Here is a 14,322-nt window from a genome sequence, read left to right as displayed (position 1 = left end):
AAATGCACAAATTGAGTAAACTGAATGTTTGTATCTGAATTAAATTAGTATGTCCATGTACAGTCTATGTCTGGATCACACAAAGTTCAATAGTGAGGGTAGGATTTTTGATTAACAGGAAAAGCCACTGCAGAATAGAGACCCTGAGCAGGCTAGGATGAGTGGCTGCTGTCAGGCACATGGCCGGCATGCTCTGCAGGGGTAAGTGCCTACCAAGTTTACCATTTAATTATATTCCATGACATCTTCAAGGGAAATTCTAGGGAATAAATGAGATGTACTGTAGGTTTTTCCTCTGGTTTCAGGTTTGGCCCATAACCAAATGACTGCATTACTGTAGTTCTCAGGAAGATGAAGACAAGTGTTTTCTGTGCTGTCTTCTTTTTTATATTGATAGCTGCAGAGCTAAAACTTTCTTATTCAGAAATGGTGCCCTGTAGTGACTCTTCTTTTAGCATGGGTATAGCTATGTAATCACTGTGGTATATAAAAGCAGACCATTTAAAATCTGCCATCTGAAGTGCAGTAGATCTAAACACCACCCTCGTTTAAATCATGAAAAGAAAGGGGCATTATGAAATACAACATCTCTTAGTGTTTGTGAGTTTCTTTATTGTTTTATGTCTTTAAAAGGATATAAATTGACACTTTTTGCCCTAATTTAATACTTAAACGGCGACTTACTTTATAGGCACCAAAGTTTAGATCATTTGTAAAGACCCCCAGTGTTTATAGAATCTAAATTAAAATAAAGGGCTTGCTTTCAAAACTGCACAAAAAAGATCTACAAATAAACTGACACAACAGGTACGATGCATGGTTTTATTCTGTTGTAAAGCTGCCTCTTTATATGGGGGTTAAACATTGCTTTCATTTGTCGACTTCCTTTAGGGACGGCGCTGCAGTCAACAGTTTTGGAAATCTCCTTGCATGTAGGCTATTTGCCTGTTCTCTAGTGTGAAAGCTTGATCTGTTTGTAAAGCACTTGCAAATGCTTTGTTGCATGAAAACGTGTCCGAAAAAATAAAACATTTTAAATTATCATTGCTTTTGTTATGAACTCTTGAAAGCCACGATGGCACACTTCTTATGTTTTTTGTTACAAATACACTTTGTTGGTTCTTTGGTCTCTGCTGCAGAGGATGCAGTGAAACTGAAGTCTCATGCTGTATTGTCATTGAGTTATCTGACTATGACCAGACTAAAACAAGTATATTGATAGAATATTAACATAAAACTGCGGATTTGCAAATATTCTTCATTATCAGAATATTACACAGGTCAAAAGTGAAGGAGTTTCCATAACATTGAAAATATGAAGTCTGCATCTCAAGCAGTTACTGAAATATGAGCAGTTGAATAAGCAAGCGTCAATAAGAATATTGCTGTTAATACTGCATTCTACATACAGCATTCTGAATGAAATACTTATTCAAAGGGAACAAAACACATAATAATTTGCGAGCACACATCGGTGTGATTTGCTGTGTTAGTCCAACAACCTTCTAGTTTGTACTCCTAATAATACTGGAATATTAACTGGCATGCAAACTAAGTGATTAATAAGATGTCCAAAAGTTTTGCATTACGTAGAATTTTAGGATTGACACATAATAAATTATGAACATAATTTAGATTTTCTATTTAACATCATATAAATCAAAGAAACTACAAAATGATATTGCAGGTTTTATTTGACTTTATGAAGCAAAATTTGATAATTATATAGGGTGATGCAAAACTTTTGGTCTAGCTGTAGTCTTTTTTTAGGCTGGTATTCATCTCAAATGGTGGGGATGGAAACAGTTAATGTTCAGTCCCACAGGTTTCAAGCCTGGGCAACAAAAAATATCCTGTAATTGTTTGACAGACATCATTCAGAAACTTTAAAAAGAGGATGCAGTACAGGTATAGTGAGATAACAGGAATGGATTTTTAGGGATGTGAGCAGAGTCTGTGGTTTAAAACCCCTCAACAAACATGCTGTACCCCAAACCGAATACCCCTATTAGGGAAGTTGGCAGTCATATTTTAACTGCAAAAAAAAAGAAAAAAGTTTTTTTTTTTTTTTTAACAAGCAATGCTGTATGTACAATATTTAGTAAGCACACAGGAATATGCAAACAGATAGCAACAGAATTGGACACCTAGAATATATGGCTTAGCTGCTCCATTTCCTGCATTGCCATCTAAGATAATATCCTTAGTTTGTGCTTCCCAATTCCTGTATAGATCCTGGCAGGGTAAAATAAATATTTTTTGAAGACTTAATGTGTTGCAAATATATATGTTTGTTTAAAAAAAAACTGGATTGGGAGTTAAAGAAATATGTGTTTGTGGTCCGGTGGTTAATGAAAAGGGATTGTAACCTTGTGACCTTGAGCAAGTCACTTAACCTCCTTGTGCTCCGTCTTTCGGGTGAGACGTTGTTGTAAGTGACTCTGCAGCTGATGCATAGTTCACACACACTAGTCTCTAAGTCGCCTTGGATAAAGGCGTCTGCTAAATGAACAAATAATAATAATAATACTATTTTCACACTTCCTCTGTTATTTTACCTGGAGAATGAAATTGTCCCCACCTCTTCAACACCTTCTTTCCTGTCAGAGGCACAGAACGTTCTTTAACTTAGCATGGTACCAGCTTGCCTGCTCAAGTCTGACTTGATCGGACCTCCCTTTTATTGATGTTGCAGATCCCTGGCCAATACTTTTTGAGCTGAATTACAGAACAGCCTCTGAAAATGTCTGAGGTCTGAAAATGTGCCAAATATGGTCTAATAAAATACTGCAGGTATTAGGACTTTGGTTACGTAACCTCCATTGCACAGAAAGGGACTATAAAGTGTGTTGATCGAATAAATTGACTTTATCTAAGTAAAATTGAAAATAAAAAAGTTTGGAAAACTAATTTACAGGTGTGTCTTTAGAAGAAAGCTGCAAGACCATGCTTGGTATCAGGCAAAACTCTGTTCATCTCATAAACAAATTGTCATTGACCATTCTCCAAACATGGTTATACATCACAGCCATTGTTCTGACCAGGGGGGTTACCAAGATATCAATTGTCTTCAATAAAATTGCATTTCAAACATTCAAACCCCTACTTTCCAGTGATGACAAGGATGAAAGGTAACCAACGGAAATGTAACTTATCATAGCGCAGATATTAAAACCACGTCTGGCCTCAAAAACCACAAGCAATTCTTAATCTGTTTTGATATACCTGGTGTAAAAGTCAACAATGTGAGAATTAGAAGTGGTATGTCTCCAGTACTCAACACTTAGCTGAGAACAGTCATTCACCAATCAAACATGGCTCCTCTCTTGGTGTATTCACATATTTCCTCACGAGGGCTGCTACAGAGTAGGCGTGTGAACTACAGCTCATTACTGGAAGGCTATTTAGCCTTTCATGACTCAAATGTCAACATTGTTCTGGATTGCATTGCATTTATAGCATTACAATGTCAATGACGAGTTCTCAGAAGTGAAAGTAGTTCTTTTAAACCAACATTTAATGAATTTAAGCATAACAGTGCAACAAGATATGTTCAGATTCCCTAAAACAACTTCCTTATTTGCAACTAAGGTTGTAGGGATGCAGTAAAGTGAACTTAATAAAGTGATTTTTTTCATTCCTTTACCTCAGTTGACTGTCATACTCTATTCAGCCAAGACAGCTGTTGTTTAATGTTCAAGAAAACTTAAGAAATACAACTGAAAATGGCATTTGCCATTCTATCTCACAATAAGGTGCTACTTCTGGAAACAAACACATATAATTAACATATTGCCAGGTCAGGTGTGTATGTTGAAGGCAGGTGGAACTGAGTTTCAGGTTGGAAGGTGAGCTTGAGAGGTACGTTTCAAATGTACCTGGTTTGATTGGATCTGACAGGAACGGGCTGAGGGAAGCTCAATGCCTGAAACTTTTCATTACACTCTGTTTACTAAGGTATGCTCTTGCCTGGGCGCTCTAGAATTGCTAGAAATGTTTTCTGGCAGAACTATAAAAAAACTATTGGGATTTAATCTTAGAATCTACAGTGGCCTAACCAGTATACTACTACAGGGGTTAAACACTTGCCAAAATGCTATCAATAGGGTATAAGGCCACTGTGTGCAGTCAGGACATAACTGATTGGACATGGCTAGTTCTAAAGGTTTTTCAAGTGTTCTAAAGGGATATGCAGTCATTCCAATGATTCCTTCCATGAATTTTGCTCAGTTTCTCAGGAATTATCCATTGGATACAGAAGCAACTGCCAACTGAGCCCCTGCATAATATCTGCCTTATTTTTCATACGCAGCGTTGCACACTGATGGCTACTTTAAAAAACATAATGCAAACTTTCAGTGCCAGAATTGTGCATGAATAGCTTGAGGAGCATGACAGTTACTTCATGCATTTTCCATTGACAATATAAACCCCAGCTATCAATCCAGCTGAGCATGTTTGGGATAAACTTGGATGACGCATTCGTCATCACAATCCTCTGCCTACCTCTCTGCACCAGTTGAGTGACTGAATGGATCCCTCACGGCACCACTTTGTAGCTTCAATGCCAAGTTGTCGAGGCTGTGATCAGGGCACCTAACCTGATATTACTTTGGGTACATGTCCTAATAAAGTGGAGTGTTGGTCAATATTAAATTTGCTTAACAAATTCTAAGGGACAGCGTATTTAAATTAGAAACACCTGTGATATAAAGCTCCTGGAGGTTTAGAGTACACAACCCAGGGCAATCAGAGTGAATAAGGGCAAAAACAGTTAAACCACTGCAAAAAGTTCAATGTGACGCACTCCCTAAATCAGATTAGTTCCCTATTTGCTTTGGCAATGGTAAATGAAATACTGAAATTGCCATGGTGGCATTCAGCATATCATCCAAACACAAAATACAATGATGAGGATTATAACAAGTAACACAACAGTTAGGAGCACCAGTTTAACAGCCTAAACTACTGCACACTATTAAGTAACGTTGTAAGCGAAGGAAGTCTTCATGAAAATCATGACTAGGAAAGGAGAAGAGAGTGGCATGATGGTATTTACAGGAAGTAATACTAGGTAAAAGAAGTGAGATTACATCTATTGTATGTTATTATTTAACACCACAGATTAAACTTTGTGTAACCACCAGTCCACCATTGGTTTCACTTAAATCGCATGTAAATGTGAATGTGTTGTATGTTTTTATCTATGGCAATGGTTTAAATGTAGCCAGGAGACCTATGCTTTTTTTTTATTATTTAAACATACGTTTTACACGGCATACAAAGTCAGACTGTCTAATAATATATATCTGAATTTGAATCATGCTCTTATCATTTACATGTCCTATGTTGGCTCCATTTCATACTTGTTAGTAAGTGGAAATTGTAGTGGTCAGCTGTGTCTTCAAAAAATCTGGCAAATAAAAAAAGAACACATGGGATATTAACAAGTAAGAAACTAAACATGAAAATATAGATAGAAATCTCTTAGCCATTGAGAATAAAGGCTTTATCCTCTCCACATCATGCCAAGAGTTACTTTAAACCCTGTTCTTATTTCTAGAGAAGAATTGTGGTGAACTTTTTAAGGACCTTATCATAATATTGGAGTATATGGAAGCTGCCAGTAAGGTTATTTATGGGGTATTTTACACTTTGGAATAAAACAGTTGAAAAAACTGTTCCCTATTTAAGGCTAATATTTCAATCCCAATTTATTTTATTTTTTTTTATTTTTTATTTTTACATTAAATGGGGACTGAAAGGGGGTATACTGGTATTTTATAAGAGGATAATATGCATTGTAATTGATAGCAGTGTTTGTAAAAAAAACAAACAAACAAAAAAAAAACATAATAAATAACAGCCATGATTTTAAAACCCAAGATATTTGAATAGTGTACCCTTGATGTAACTTCAGTAAAATAGGGATTAAATTATAATAGCATTGCTCACTGCATTATAATTGTTCTTTAGTACTGTATTTTTTCACAATGTTCTTCAAGACATGTGGAATCCTATGCCAAGAAAAACATTGCTAAGTCAAATATATAAACAACTTTACTTTTTTATCATAATAAATAAACAATTGCACTACGTACAAGTACTATAGGACTTGCCAGTGTAGTGTGTGGTTTACTTCTATAGATTATATTTAATATCTATACATATCCAATTGTAATGAAACTTTTAAAATTACATTAATAACAACATTAGCAAGTCCATCAATTTAAACACAACGTAAAATACCCTATGACAACAACATACAGGCAAAATAAATGACAAAATAACATGTATTTCTTTAAAAATGGTAATCTGACATTTAGATACGAATACTATTCAAGCCTCGCTCTTTTTAAGAAAGTGGGCTGGTGGATTCCTCCCTTACCATTTGATTTCTCGGAAAAGTTTGAAGTTAGAAGAAGAGATCCAGCCCCTCCTCTGCTGATTGGACAAGGAAAAAAACCCTTCTCAGCGTGATTGGATCACTACGCATATTAGTCACATCTCTGTGTCCAATAATTTCCACCAAGACAAATCTCTACTATTGAATGATCTCAGCTTGTGTTTATAAACTGAATGTGAAGAATTTGTCATCAGAACTATTAAAGTACAACCCATGATACGAGACAAACTGACAAGCTACACTAAAACTAAGGGCACACGATACATAAGAACAACATTTGAGCGCGGCTAGAGCGAATCAGGTAACATTTTGCCTCTTTTAATACAGTTTTATAAAATCTAGACACTTTTAAAACATGGCTAGTAAGACAGCCCTTTTTGTGAGTCTTTGACGTTACAGTTTTTGTGATACATAATATATACGTACTTAAAACTAAGCAACAATAAATTGTCTTTTTTAGTTTTTCAGATTTTTCTGCTTTAGGTAAAGTCGATATACATTACGGTATTATTATTATTATTATTATTATTATTATTATTATTATTATACAATGAGAAATGACTGCTTGGGTGGAAAAAGAAAAAAAAAACGACGTCAAATTCTATAACCGTACTACAGTAGGTGTAAAATGAAGAAACAGTTTACACCAGTTATTTATTGTCAAGTTCAGAAATACAAGGTAAACTAATTTTTCTAACTAACATTGCCGCTGTATAGGTTACATATTTATGTATTTATTTATTTATTTTATGTTTCATTAAATTTGAAATTAGAATGACTGACAAAAACCCTGGTGGAAGACGTCTTAGGCAGTGGCTGATTGAGCAGATCCAAAGCAATTTGTACCCCGGACTCTTGTGGGAAAATGAAGAGAAAACCATGTTCCGAATTCCGTGGAAACATGCCGGAAAACAGGACTACAACCAAGAAATCGACGCTTCCATCTTTAAAGTATGTCAGGTGAAAATGTGGTACATAGATGTGTCACCTGTGGTATTTTGAAGGATTCGAGTTAAGTCTGAGGATGCAGTGAGGGCTGTACCTCTTTATGCTACAGATACAGATACTTATTTCCTGCGCATCAAAATAAAGAAAGTTACTGGCCGTGTTTCCACAAACACATACAGTGGTGCCAACAGTATTGAAACCCTTCTATCTTTGCAAACTTTCACCAAAAAAATGCTATAGCTTGATTATATTAGCACTTGGGAAACGTCAATGGAAATTATTCTAATTATTCTAATGACACCATGACACTAGGAAAAATACACCAGATGTTGTGTTCTTTGTAACTTATGGTTTAATGGCAGAATGGAAATGTTGGTCAGACTTGTCAAGATACAGCTCTGCTGCAATATGTTGCACTTACAGGATTTGAATTTACATCTACAATAACAAGTTTTTAAAAAACCCTGTAATAACCAGTACTGTATCCATTCTTGAAGTATAGTGAACCGGCCTCACAGTACATTTTGTTTGATTGAACAGCTAAGAAAGCCGATACAATGATATCTAATATGCACGTTTTAAATGATATTATATTCTCTTTTTTCAGGCCTGGGCTGTCTTTAAAGGCAAATTTAAGGAGGGAGATAAAGCTGAGCCTGCGACGTGGAAGACGAGGCTTCGCTGTGCTTTGAACAAGAGCCCCGACTTTGAAGAAGTCTCGGAGAGGTCACAGCTGGACATATCCGAGCCTTACAAGGTGTACAGGATCGTCCCGGAGGAAGAGCAGAAATGTAAGGATTTGATCATTGTTTCTAATAAACATTCCCTGCATCAGGAATATTTAGCAGTCAAAGCATCTTATTAAAAACATGTGCATCTGCCAATATCATTAGTGGTACCAGCAGCACCTCTGCACTCTGATGGAATGTTTAAGAATATCCAGTCTCGTTGTTACTGGTTAACATATTTAAACAAAATAGAAACCAAGCTTAAACCAAGCATTGGCTGATGGCCAGCCACTATTACTTAAAATAAATTATTGAATTCATTAAGAAAATAAGATCCAGCAGCAAATGATAAACTCCAATAACCAATGGCTCCAGCTACTTCTAGACTGTTGTGAATATGTCCGTTTGTCAGTGTATCGAAAACTGATGGTACCAAATCTAAGTTATTGTAACTAATCATCTTCCAGTCCTTCAATTACATTGACTTTTGAGCTACCTAAAGGTCATTATTCTAAATGAATGGCATCTATGATATTAAGGCAGTTATCCATAATTAAGACAGTGTTCTTTTTAAACAGGTAAAGCTGCAGCCATGAATGGGAGCAGCTGCAGTGATGTCACAGACATGGAGTGCAGTCCATCGGAACTGGATGAGCTCATAAAAGAGGTAACTACACTGCATACTGTATATCTGTGTGGATTGTGTTTGTCCAATGAAAGTCTATTCCTTTGCATCTGGAGAACTGTGGTTGACTGCCCTTTCCTCCTAAGGCATCATAATCTTAAACAGCACAAGCTTGAACTAGCTTGAAATTTGTTTCCAGTAACCGATGATTTAAAAAAAAAAAAGCAAACATAAGAGCTTTCACAAAATATGCCCACAATTTTTTTTTCATGTGCTTCAGCAACCTTCAATGTAAAATCACCCATAGACCTTCCCATTCTTTTATTTTTTAATAAATAAGCCCCAGTCAATGAATCTGCAGTAGCCAGTTCCAACTCATTGCAATTACAAAGGTGCAATAACTTTTTTATTGTTATTAAAATGATACACAACTATTCTGAATGAGTTTCAGTACAATTCAAATTGTGTTACGAAACACAAACTAAAACTGTTCTTGTGCCTAACAGCCCTCAAGATAGTGGATTTCTCCCCCTAATTTACAGGTTTTCACTGTTTATATCATATGTACAAATGCACTGTTTTAGGTAGCCCCACTGTTCCTTTCTTTACCAAAGCCTTTTTTCCCCTCCTAACAGTCATCAGTCGACGAGTACCTTGGCATAATCAAGAGGAGTCACTCCCCTCCACAGGAGACCTGCCGGAGTCAACCACAGCAGGAGTGGTGGCTACCACCAAACATGAGCTGTAAGTGAGCTCCCATTTACATTAACACATGTAGAAGAAAGTGTAGATTCCCTTTTACATTGTATATTATTAAAATACACCTATTCACTTTAAAATGTAAGATACTAAAAATTACTAAGTAAAATATAAATATACAGTAGATATGTCTGCTGTGTAAAAGGGAATGTGTTTATTTATCTTGTGTTTTGTTTTCACAGCACTGCCAGTGATGCAAGAACATCCAGCATCTGGGAATTTCAATGCAGGTATGAATTGTCTTTTTACTGTAAGTGCGCAGCTATACTTTTGCCAGAGTACTTAGTTCACATAAAGTATAACATCTGTTGTGGCATTTGTGATTATTCACAAATATAATAAGATGAGCAATTCCAAGACACTGATTACAATGGCTATAAAGTAATACATATCCAAAACAGCAAGCATGCCATTGACTCTTCATTATGTAATGGGCAGTGTTGTGTGATACACTGCCGTTGCGAATTCTGTCCCCTGTCAGTGAGATGCAGAGGAGCCTAGTTCTTTTGAATTGCGGTTAACACGTTTGCCTGCATTGTGCTGGGTTGCCAGTTCGCACTCAGCCTCCATACTGTTACAATTACATGAAACTGCTACACTTCTCAGTGGAAACTGCCTCAGTTATGTGCATAGATATAACAAATTACTTCAGAGTATGAATTATAAACTAAAATCCAAACATCAATTTAAGTGGAATCTTGCAGCTACTGCTCCTCAACCTAGCTCTGGTATATATTTTGTGAAACAAGCAAGCCTTTTTATAAAATGACTACCAGTAGATCACCAGTTGATATCATTTGCAGCACTTTGGGTGTATTTTAAAGGCTTGTTTTCTTTCCACAGCCTTTTCTCAGATGTGGATTACCTTCTACTACGGAGGAAAGATGATGGACAGCACCCTCACCACTCACATCGACGGCTGCCGTATCTCTCCATTTCATCCGCCTGTCGCCAACGAGCTCCTGTACGGGTCGGACAGCCTGCAGAATGTGAAGTTCCCCCCCACGGAAATCATCGAGAACGAGCGCCAGCGCCATGTCACCAGGAAGCTCTTCGGGCACCTGGAGCGGGGGGTGCTGGTGCGCAGTAACCGTGAGGGCATCTTCATCAAGAGGCTGTGCCAGAGCAGGGTGTTCTGGAGCGGCCTGTGCGCTCCCTACAGTGACAGCCCCAACAAGCTGGAGAGAGACGCCGTGGTCAAGATCTTCGACACCAGCAGGTTTCTGACAGGTAACATTTTATTTTTTTGTCTGTTTTAACCAGGACTTAGTCATTTAAACGCTATCACAAACTACTGCAGTTGCCCTTTGATCAACGCAAGGCTGTCTATTTTAAAAACTTCTATAATTTTATCTTCTGTAATATTTAACAAATATAATCATAAAAAAAAAAAAAACATTGCATGAATCCCAAGTAAGTTTACTTTTTTAAAAAAATATTTTTAAATGTCTACCGGTATATAATATATACACTATTTACAGCAATGGAACTGAAATGCCCAATTGACCATTTAATACTTTACTTGTCCTAATGCATTTGTTTTATTTAGGTTTATGGTGAGACAAAAAGACATTTGTGATTTGTAGACAGGAAGTATGGAAACCCATTTTCTTACTGAGCTTTATTATAAAAACATGCTTTTTCGTTTTTCGTTGTTGACTGTTTCCTACAATATATTAGATATTTTAAGTACTTGCCTTGGCACATGTTGCAAAATTGGGCTCAGGTTTTTTCCACTTGACTGTAATAGCTTTACATGGTATGAACTTGTGTATGCCACTTGCTGCACACCTTACACCAGTAAAAAGTATGATAAAAGCTGGTGTTAACTTTCCGCTGCTGCCATAGTATGCCAATGTAACACGTCAGCTGTGGTGTTACATTGGCGTACAGTACTTTGCATTCACCTCTTTTGTATAGTGTTTTCTTTATTTCAGCTTTTAGTGAATACACTACAACTAGGTGACAGAATGATTTTCAAGCCATGCTGGAATATTTGTCCCAGAACTAAAGACACTCAAATGACGTCTTTTTTTCCTTCCAGCTTTGCAGCTGTACCAGGAAGATCGGTGTCCAGCTCCTGATCCCACAGTAACCCTGTGCTTCGGAGAGGAATTCCCTGACGCTCACCGTATGAGATACCAAAAGCTACTCATTGTGCAGGTAAAAAAAATTCTAGTACTGTATTTTGAGACAGAACTGTGCATTAAAAAAAAACAGGAAGGACTTAGAAACAATATGGTCCTCTCTTTAATTCATTAGAATCATTGTTTAGTTCAACTTCATGTCTAATAAGTTCTTACCTTGAAACATATCTTATAGAGTTGCATGTTGGTCCGCAGTTCCCCAGTACTCTGTACTGTACAATGTGTCTCTTACATTGGAAAAGCTCATTCACCTGTCCCCCAGAAAGGGATGCTTAAAAGGTACATACCAATATTGAGAAAACTTATGCTTTGTATCTTTTGAGAATTCAAAATTAAAGTCAGCTATATAATGATAAGTAAACCATTAAAGTGGTACTGAACATAATAAAGGACTGGGGAATGAACTGCAAAAGAGACTACACCCTTAATAATACAATAAAATACATTCTCTGTACAACATGTGTTTCCTGTACCATGCAAATTATACCTGAGCTGAAAGTTAGTGATCCTTAGGGAGTCAGGCTTGCCTATGATCTTGAACAAAACAGCAGCAAAACAATGCAGATAGTCGTAAAGACATTTGGGTGTGAATTGTAGTGCCTGTAATATGTAATGACAGTAAAATACATAATACTACATTTATTAAGCTGCTCTAAAATAAATATCTAAAAACCTGTAATGTGGTCTTTTTTACCTTTAAATCTGGGGCAAGTTATACCTGTGCCAAATTTGGCTGAGCTTTTCTGATTACAATAAAATTAAGACCCACGTTGGGGATCAGTCATAGAAAGTGACGTGCCGCGCATGTGTGAGGGTGATAAATGACTAACTGAAATGAGCTGTTATTGATTACCTTTATGTACACGTAGTTAACATGGCAGGACAGTTTAGACAGGTCGAGCAGTTAGAAATATTTACCAGCGAGTGAGTAATATTTTGAGAAATGCACGCTGGAAATGACCTAGAAATTCGACCATATTAATTCTTTTCAAATCTTGTAGATCACACAGATGAACTGCCAGCAGCTCTTGGATGCAGTGAATGCACGGAGGCATAGCTACAGCAGTGGGAACCTGGAGATTTCTGATGAAAACCAGAACGACCAAATGGCACGTATCTTTCAAGACCTCTGTAGTTACAGTGGACCACCCAGACAAAGCTTTCGTGAAATTCAGCAGATTACCGTATAAAATGGGAGCATGTGGGGGTCTCAGTTTAACCTGCTTTAATCTACTAATCCAAAAATAGGTACATCTTCAGAGATTAGCTTTTAGTTGAATTTCTGGAGTTTACTGTTTACCCAGTAGAAATTAGATAGGTTTAACTATCTGTTCTGTCGAATAACATGCACATACCAAATCCAATTGTTAAAGTTAGGTTTCCAAAATACTCAATATAAAAACAATGTACCTTAATTAGAATCGATTGAAATGTTTTTTATTTTTTTATTTTTTTAATGTTTTTCACGACAGGACCATATGTAATATAGTGTAAATAAAAATGTATTTTGTTATATTTTTAGTTTTATATTTTAAGGTTCATGCTTTGTAAATGTGACTATTTTGTAGCTGTAAAACAAAAAATAAATACATTTCTAAAACACACTTTTTATGCAAAAAACTTAAAACAGGTCTCCACATAACACACAAACGAATAGCTAGCAAAACCACATCTCAATAACTTTGTATTTAGACATTGGGGTGGAGGAAATATCTTTAAAAAAAAAAAAGTACAACATAATTGCAGAAGCCAGTACTTTTCTTCATCTATTCCAAGATTAAAAATATCCCGGTGAAGATAAAAATGCAGGGTAGGTAGAAACACATGAAGGTTAGTACTTTTGACACCCTGTTGGTAGGATAAAATTGAGCACACAACATTCTGATTTAAGTCTGCTGAATGAAACCAGTTTAACTGGAACACTACAATTGACCCTTTTTATCCATTAACCAAACAAAAACATTTTAATAAATCAGCAGTACAAGGAAACATTTGTCTGATCTCCTTCCTGTTTTTACTAGATTTATTATTAGATGATTTGCATTAAAAGAAAGAAACGCAATTGCTAGATGAGTTGGTGTGAGTCCTGTGGAAAATTATTAATTAAAAGCTATGATAAGCAGTCATGATCATTTCAGAGAAATACTCCTACTGCCAATAGCCACAAACTGTATTCAAATGAAATGGAAACAGCAGTTATGGGTTGACGTATTAAGATGGGCCAGTCGCAGTGCAAACATACCGCAGTTCGCAAAGTGCACATTTTGTTGTATGTACTAAGAAAACATATATTAATGAGGAGAGCCGCATTATATTAATTTAAATATGCGTTGCATCTTCTTAGTGAGATCTCTAGCATTATACACTGCGAGAGTCTTGCGACATTGTTCATATAAATAGCGGGAGTTGAGTTGTGGTTTGCTGCAACAGAGGGTGCCCGAAGGATAACAAGAATCAAAATAACATTGTTTTTGTTAAATGTAAACGTCATCTGTACAATGCATTCTGTTCCATCTTCATTTTACCTATTTTAATAGTTATATTTTTTTATTTATATATATATATATAACGAAAGGCAGTTTAATCCCATCAGATTCTATAGTGGGGCCCCAACCTTCACCCCCAAGAGTTTTTCATAATCATACAGTAGTCCCTCGCTAAACCAGACATGTTTGTCTGACACAAGGTGTCAGGTTTAAAAACAATACA

At 36.3% G+C, this 14,322-nt stretch overlaps 1 protein-coding gene across 1 annotated transcript; it reads left to right on the top strand.

Annotated features, from left to right (window-relative positions):
• Positions 1-6,545: 6,545 nt before the first annotated feature.
• On the top strand, positions 6,546-14,110 carry LOC117425148 (interferon regulatory factor 8-like). Its single transcript, XM_034041852.3, has 9 exons — positions 6,546-6,707; positions 7,180-7,357; positions 7,962-8,145; positions 8,661-8,749; positions 9,343-9,451; positions 9,649-9,696; positions 10,310-10,696; positions 11,511-11,629; positions 12,615-14,110. The coding sequence occupies exons 2-9, from the start codon at positions 7,181-7,183 to the stop codon at positions 12,801-12,803; spliced, it is 1,302 nt and encodes a 433-aa protein (XP_033897743.1). The 5' UTR covers positions 6,546-6,707; position 7,180; the 3' UTR covers positions 12,804-14,110.
• The last annotated feature ends 212 nt before the right edge of the window (positions 14,111-14,322 follow it).

This window comes from Acipenser ruthenus, chromosome 20 (assembly GCF_902713425.1).
Source record: "Acipenser ruthenus chromosome 20, fAciRut3.2 maternal haplotype, whole genome shotgun sequence".
In the NCBI taxonomy this organism is placed as follows: Eukaryota; Metazoa; Chordata; class Actinopteri; order Acipenseriformes; family Acipenseridae; genus Acipenser; species Acipenser ruthenus.
The sequence above is the reverse complement of the archived record's forward strand: the minus strand, read 5'-3'. Positions and strand labels throughout refer to the sequence as shown.

Bases quoted from the DNA above. Each gene is read 5' to 3' on its own strand.
- LOC117425148 (XM_034041852.3), top strand. From the start codon at position 7,181: ATGACTGACAAAAACCCTGGTGGAAGACGTCTTAGGCAGTGGCTGATT. The intron at 9,697-10,309 runs GTATGAATTGTC...TTCTTTCCACAG, and splicing joins ATCTGGGAATTTCAATGCAG to CCTTTTCTCAGATGTGGATT. The intron at 10,697-11,510 runs GTAACATTTTAT...TTTTCCTTCCAG, and splicing joins CACCAGCAGGTTTCTGACAG to CTTTGCAGCTGTACCAGGAA.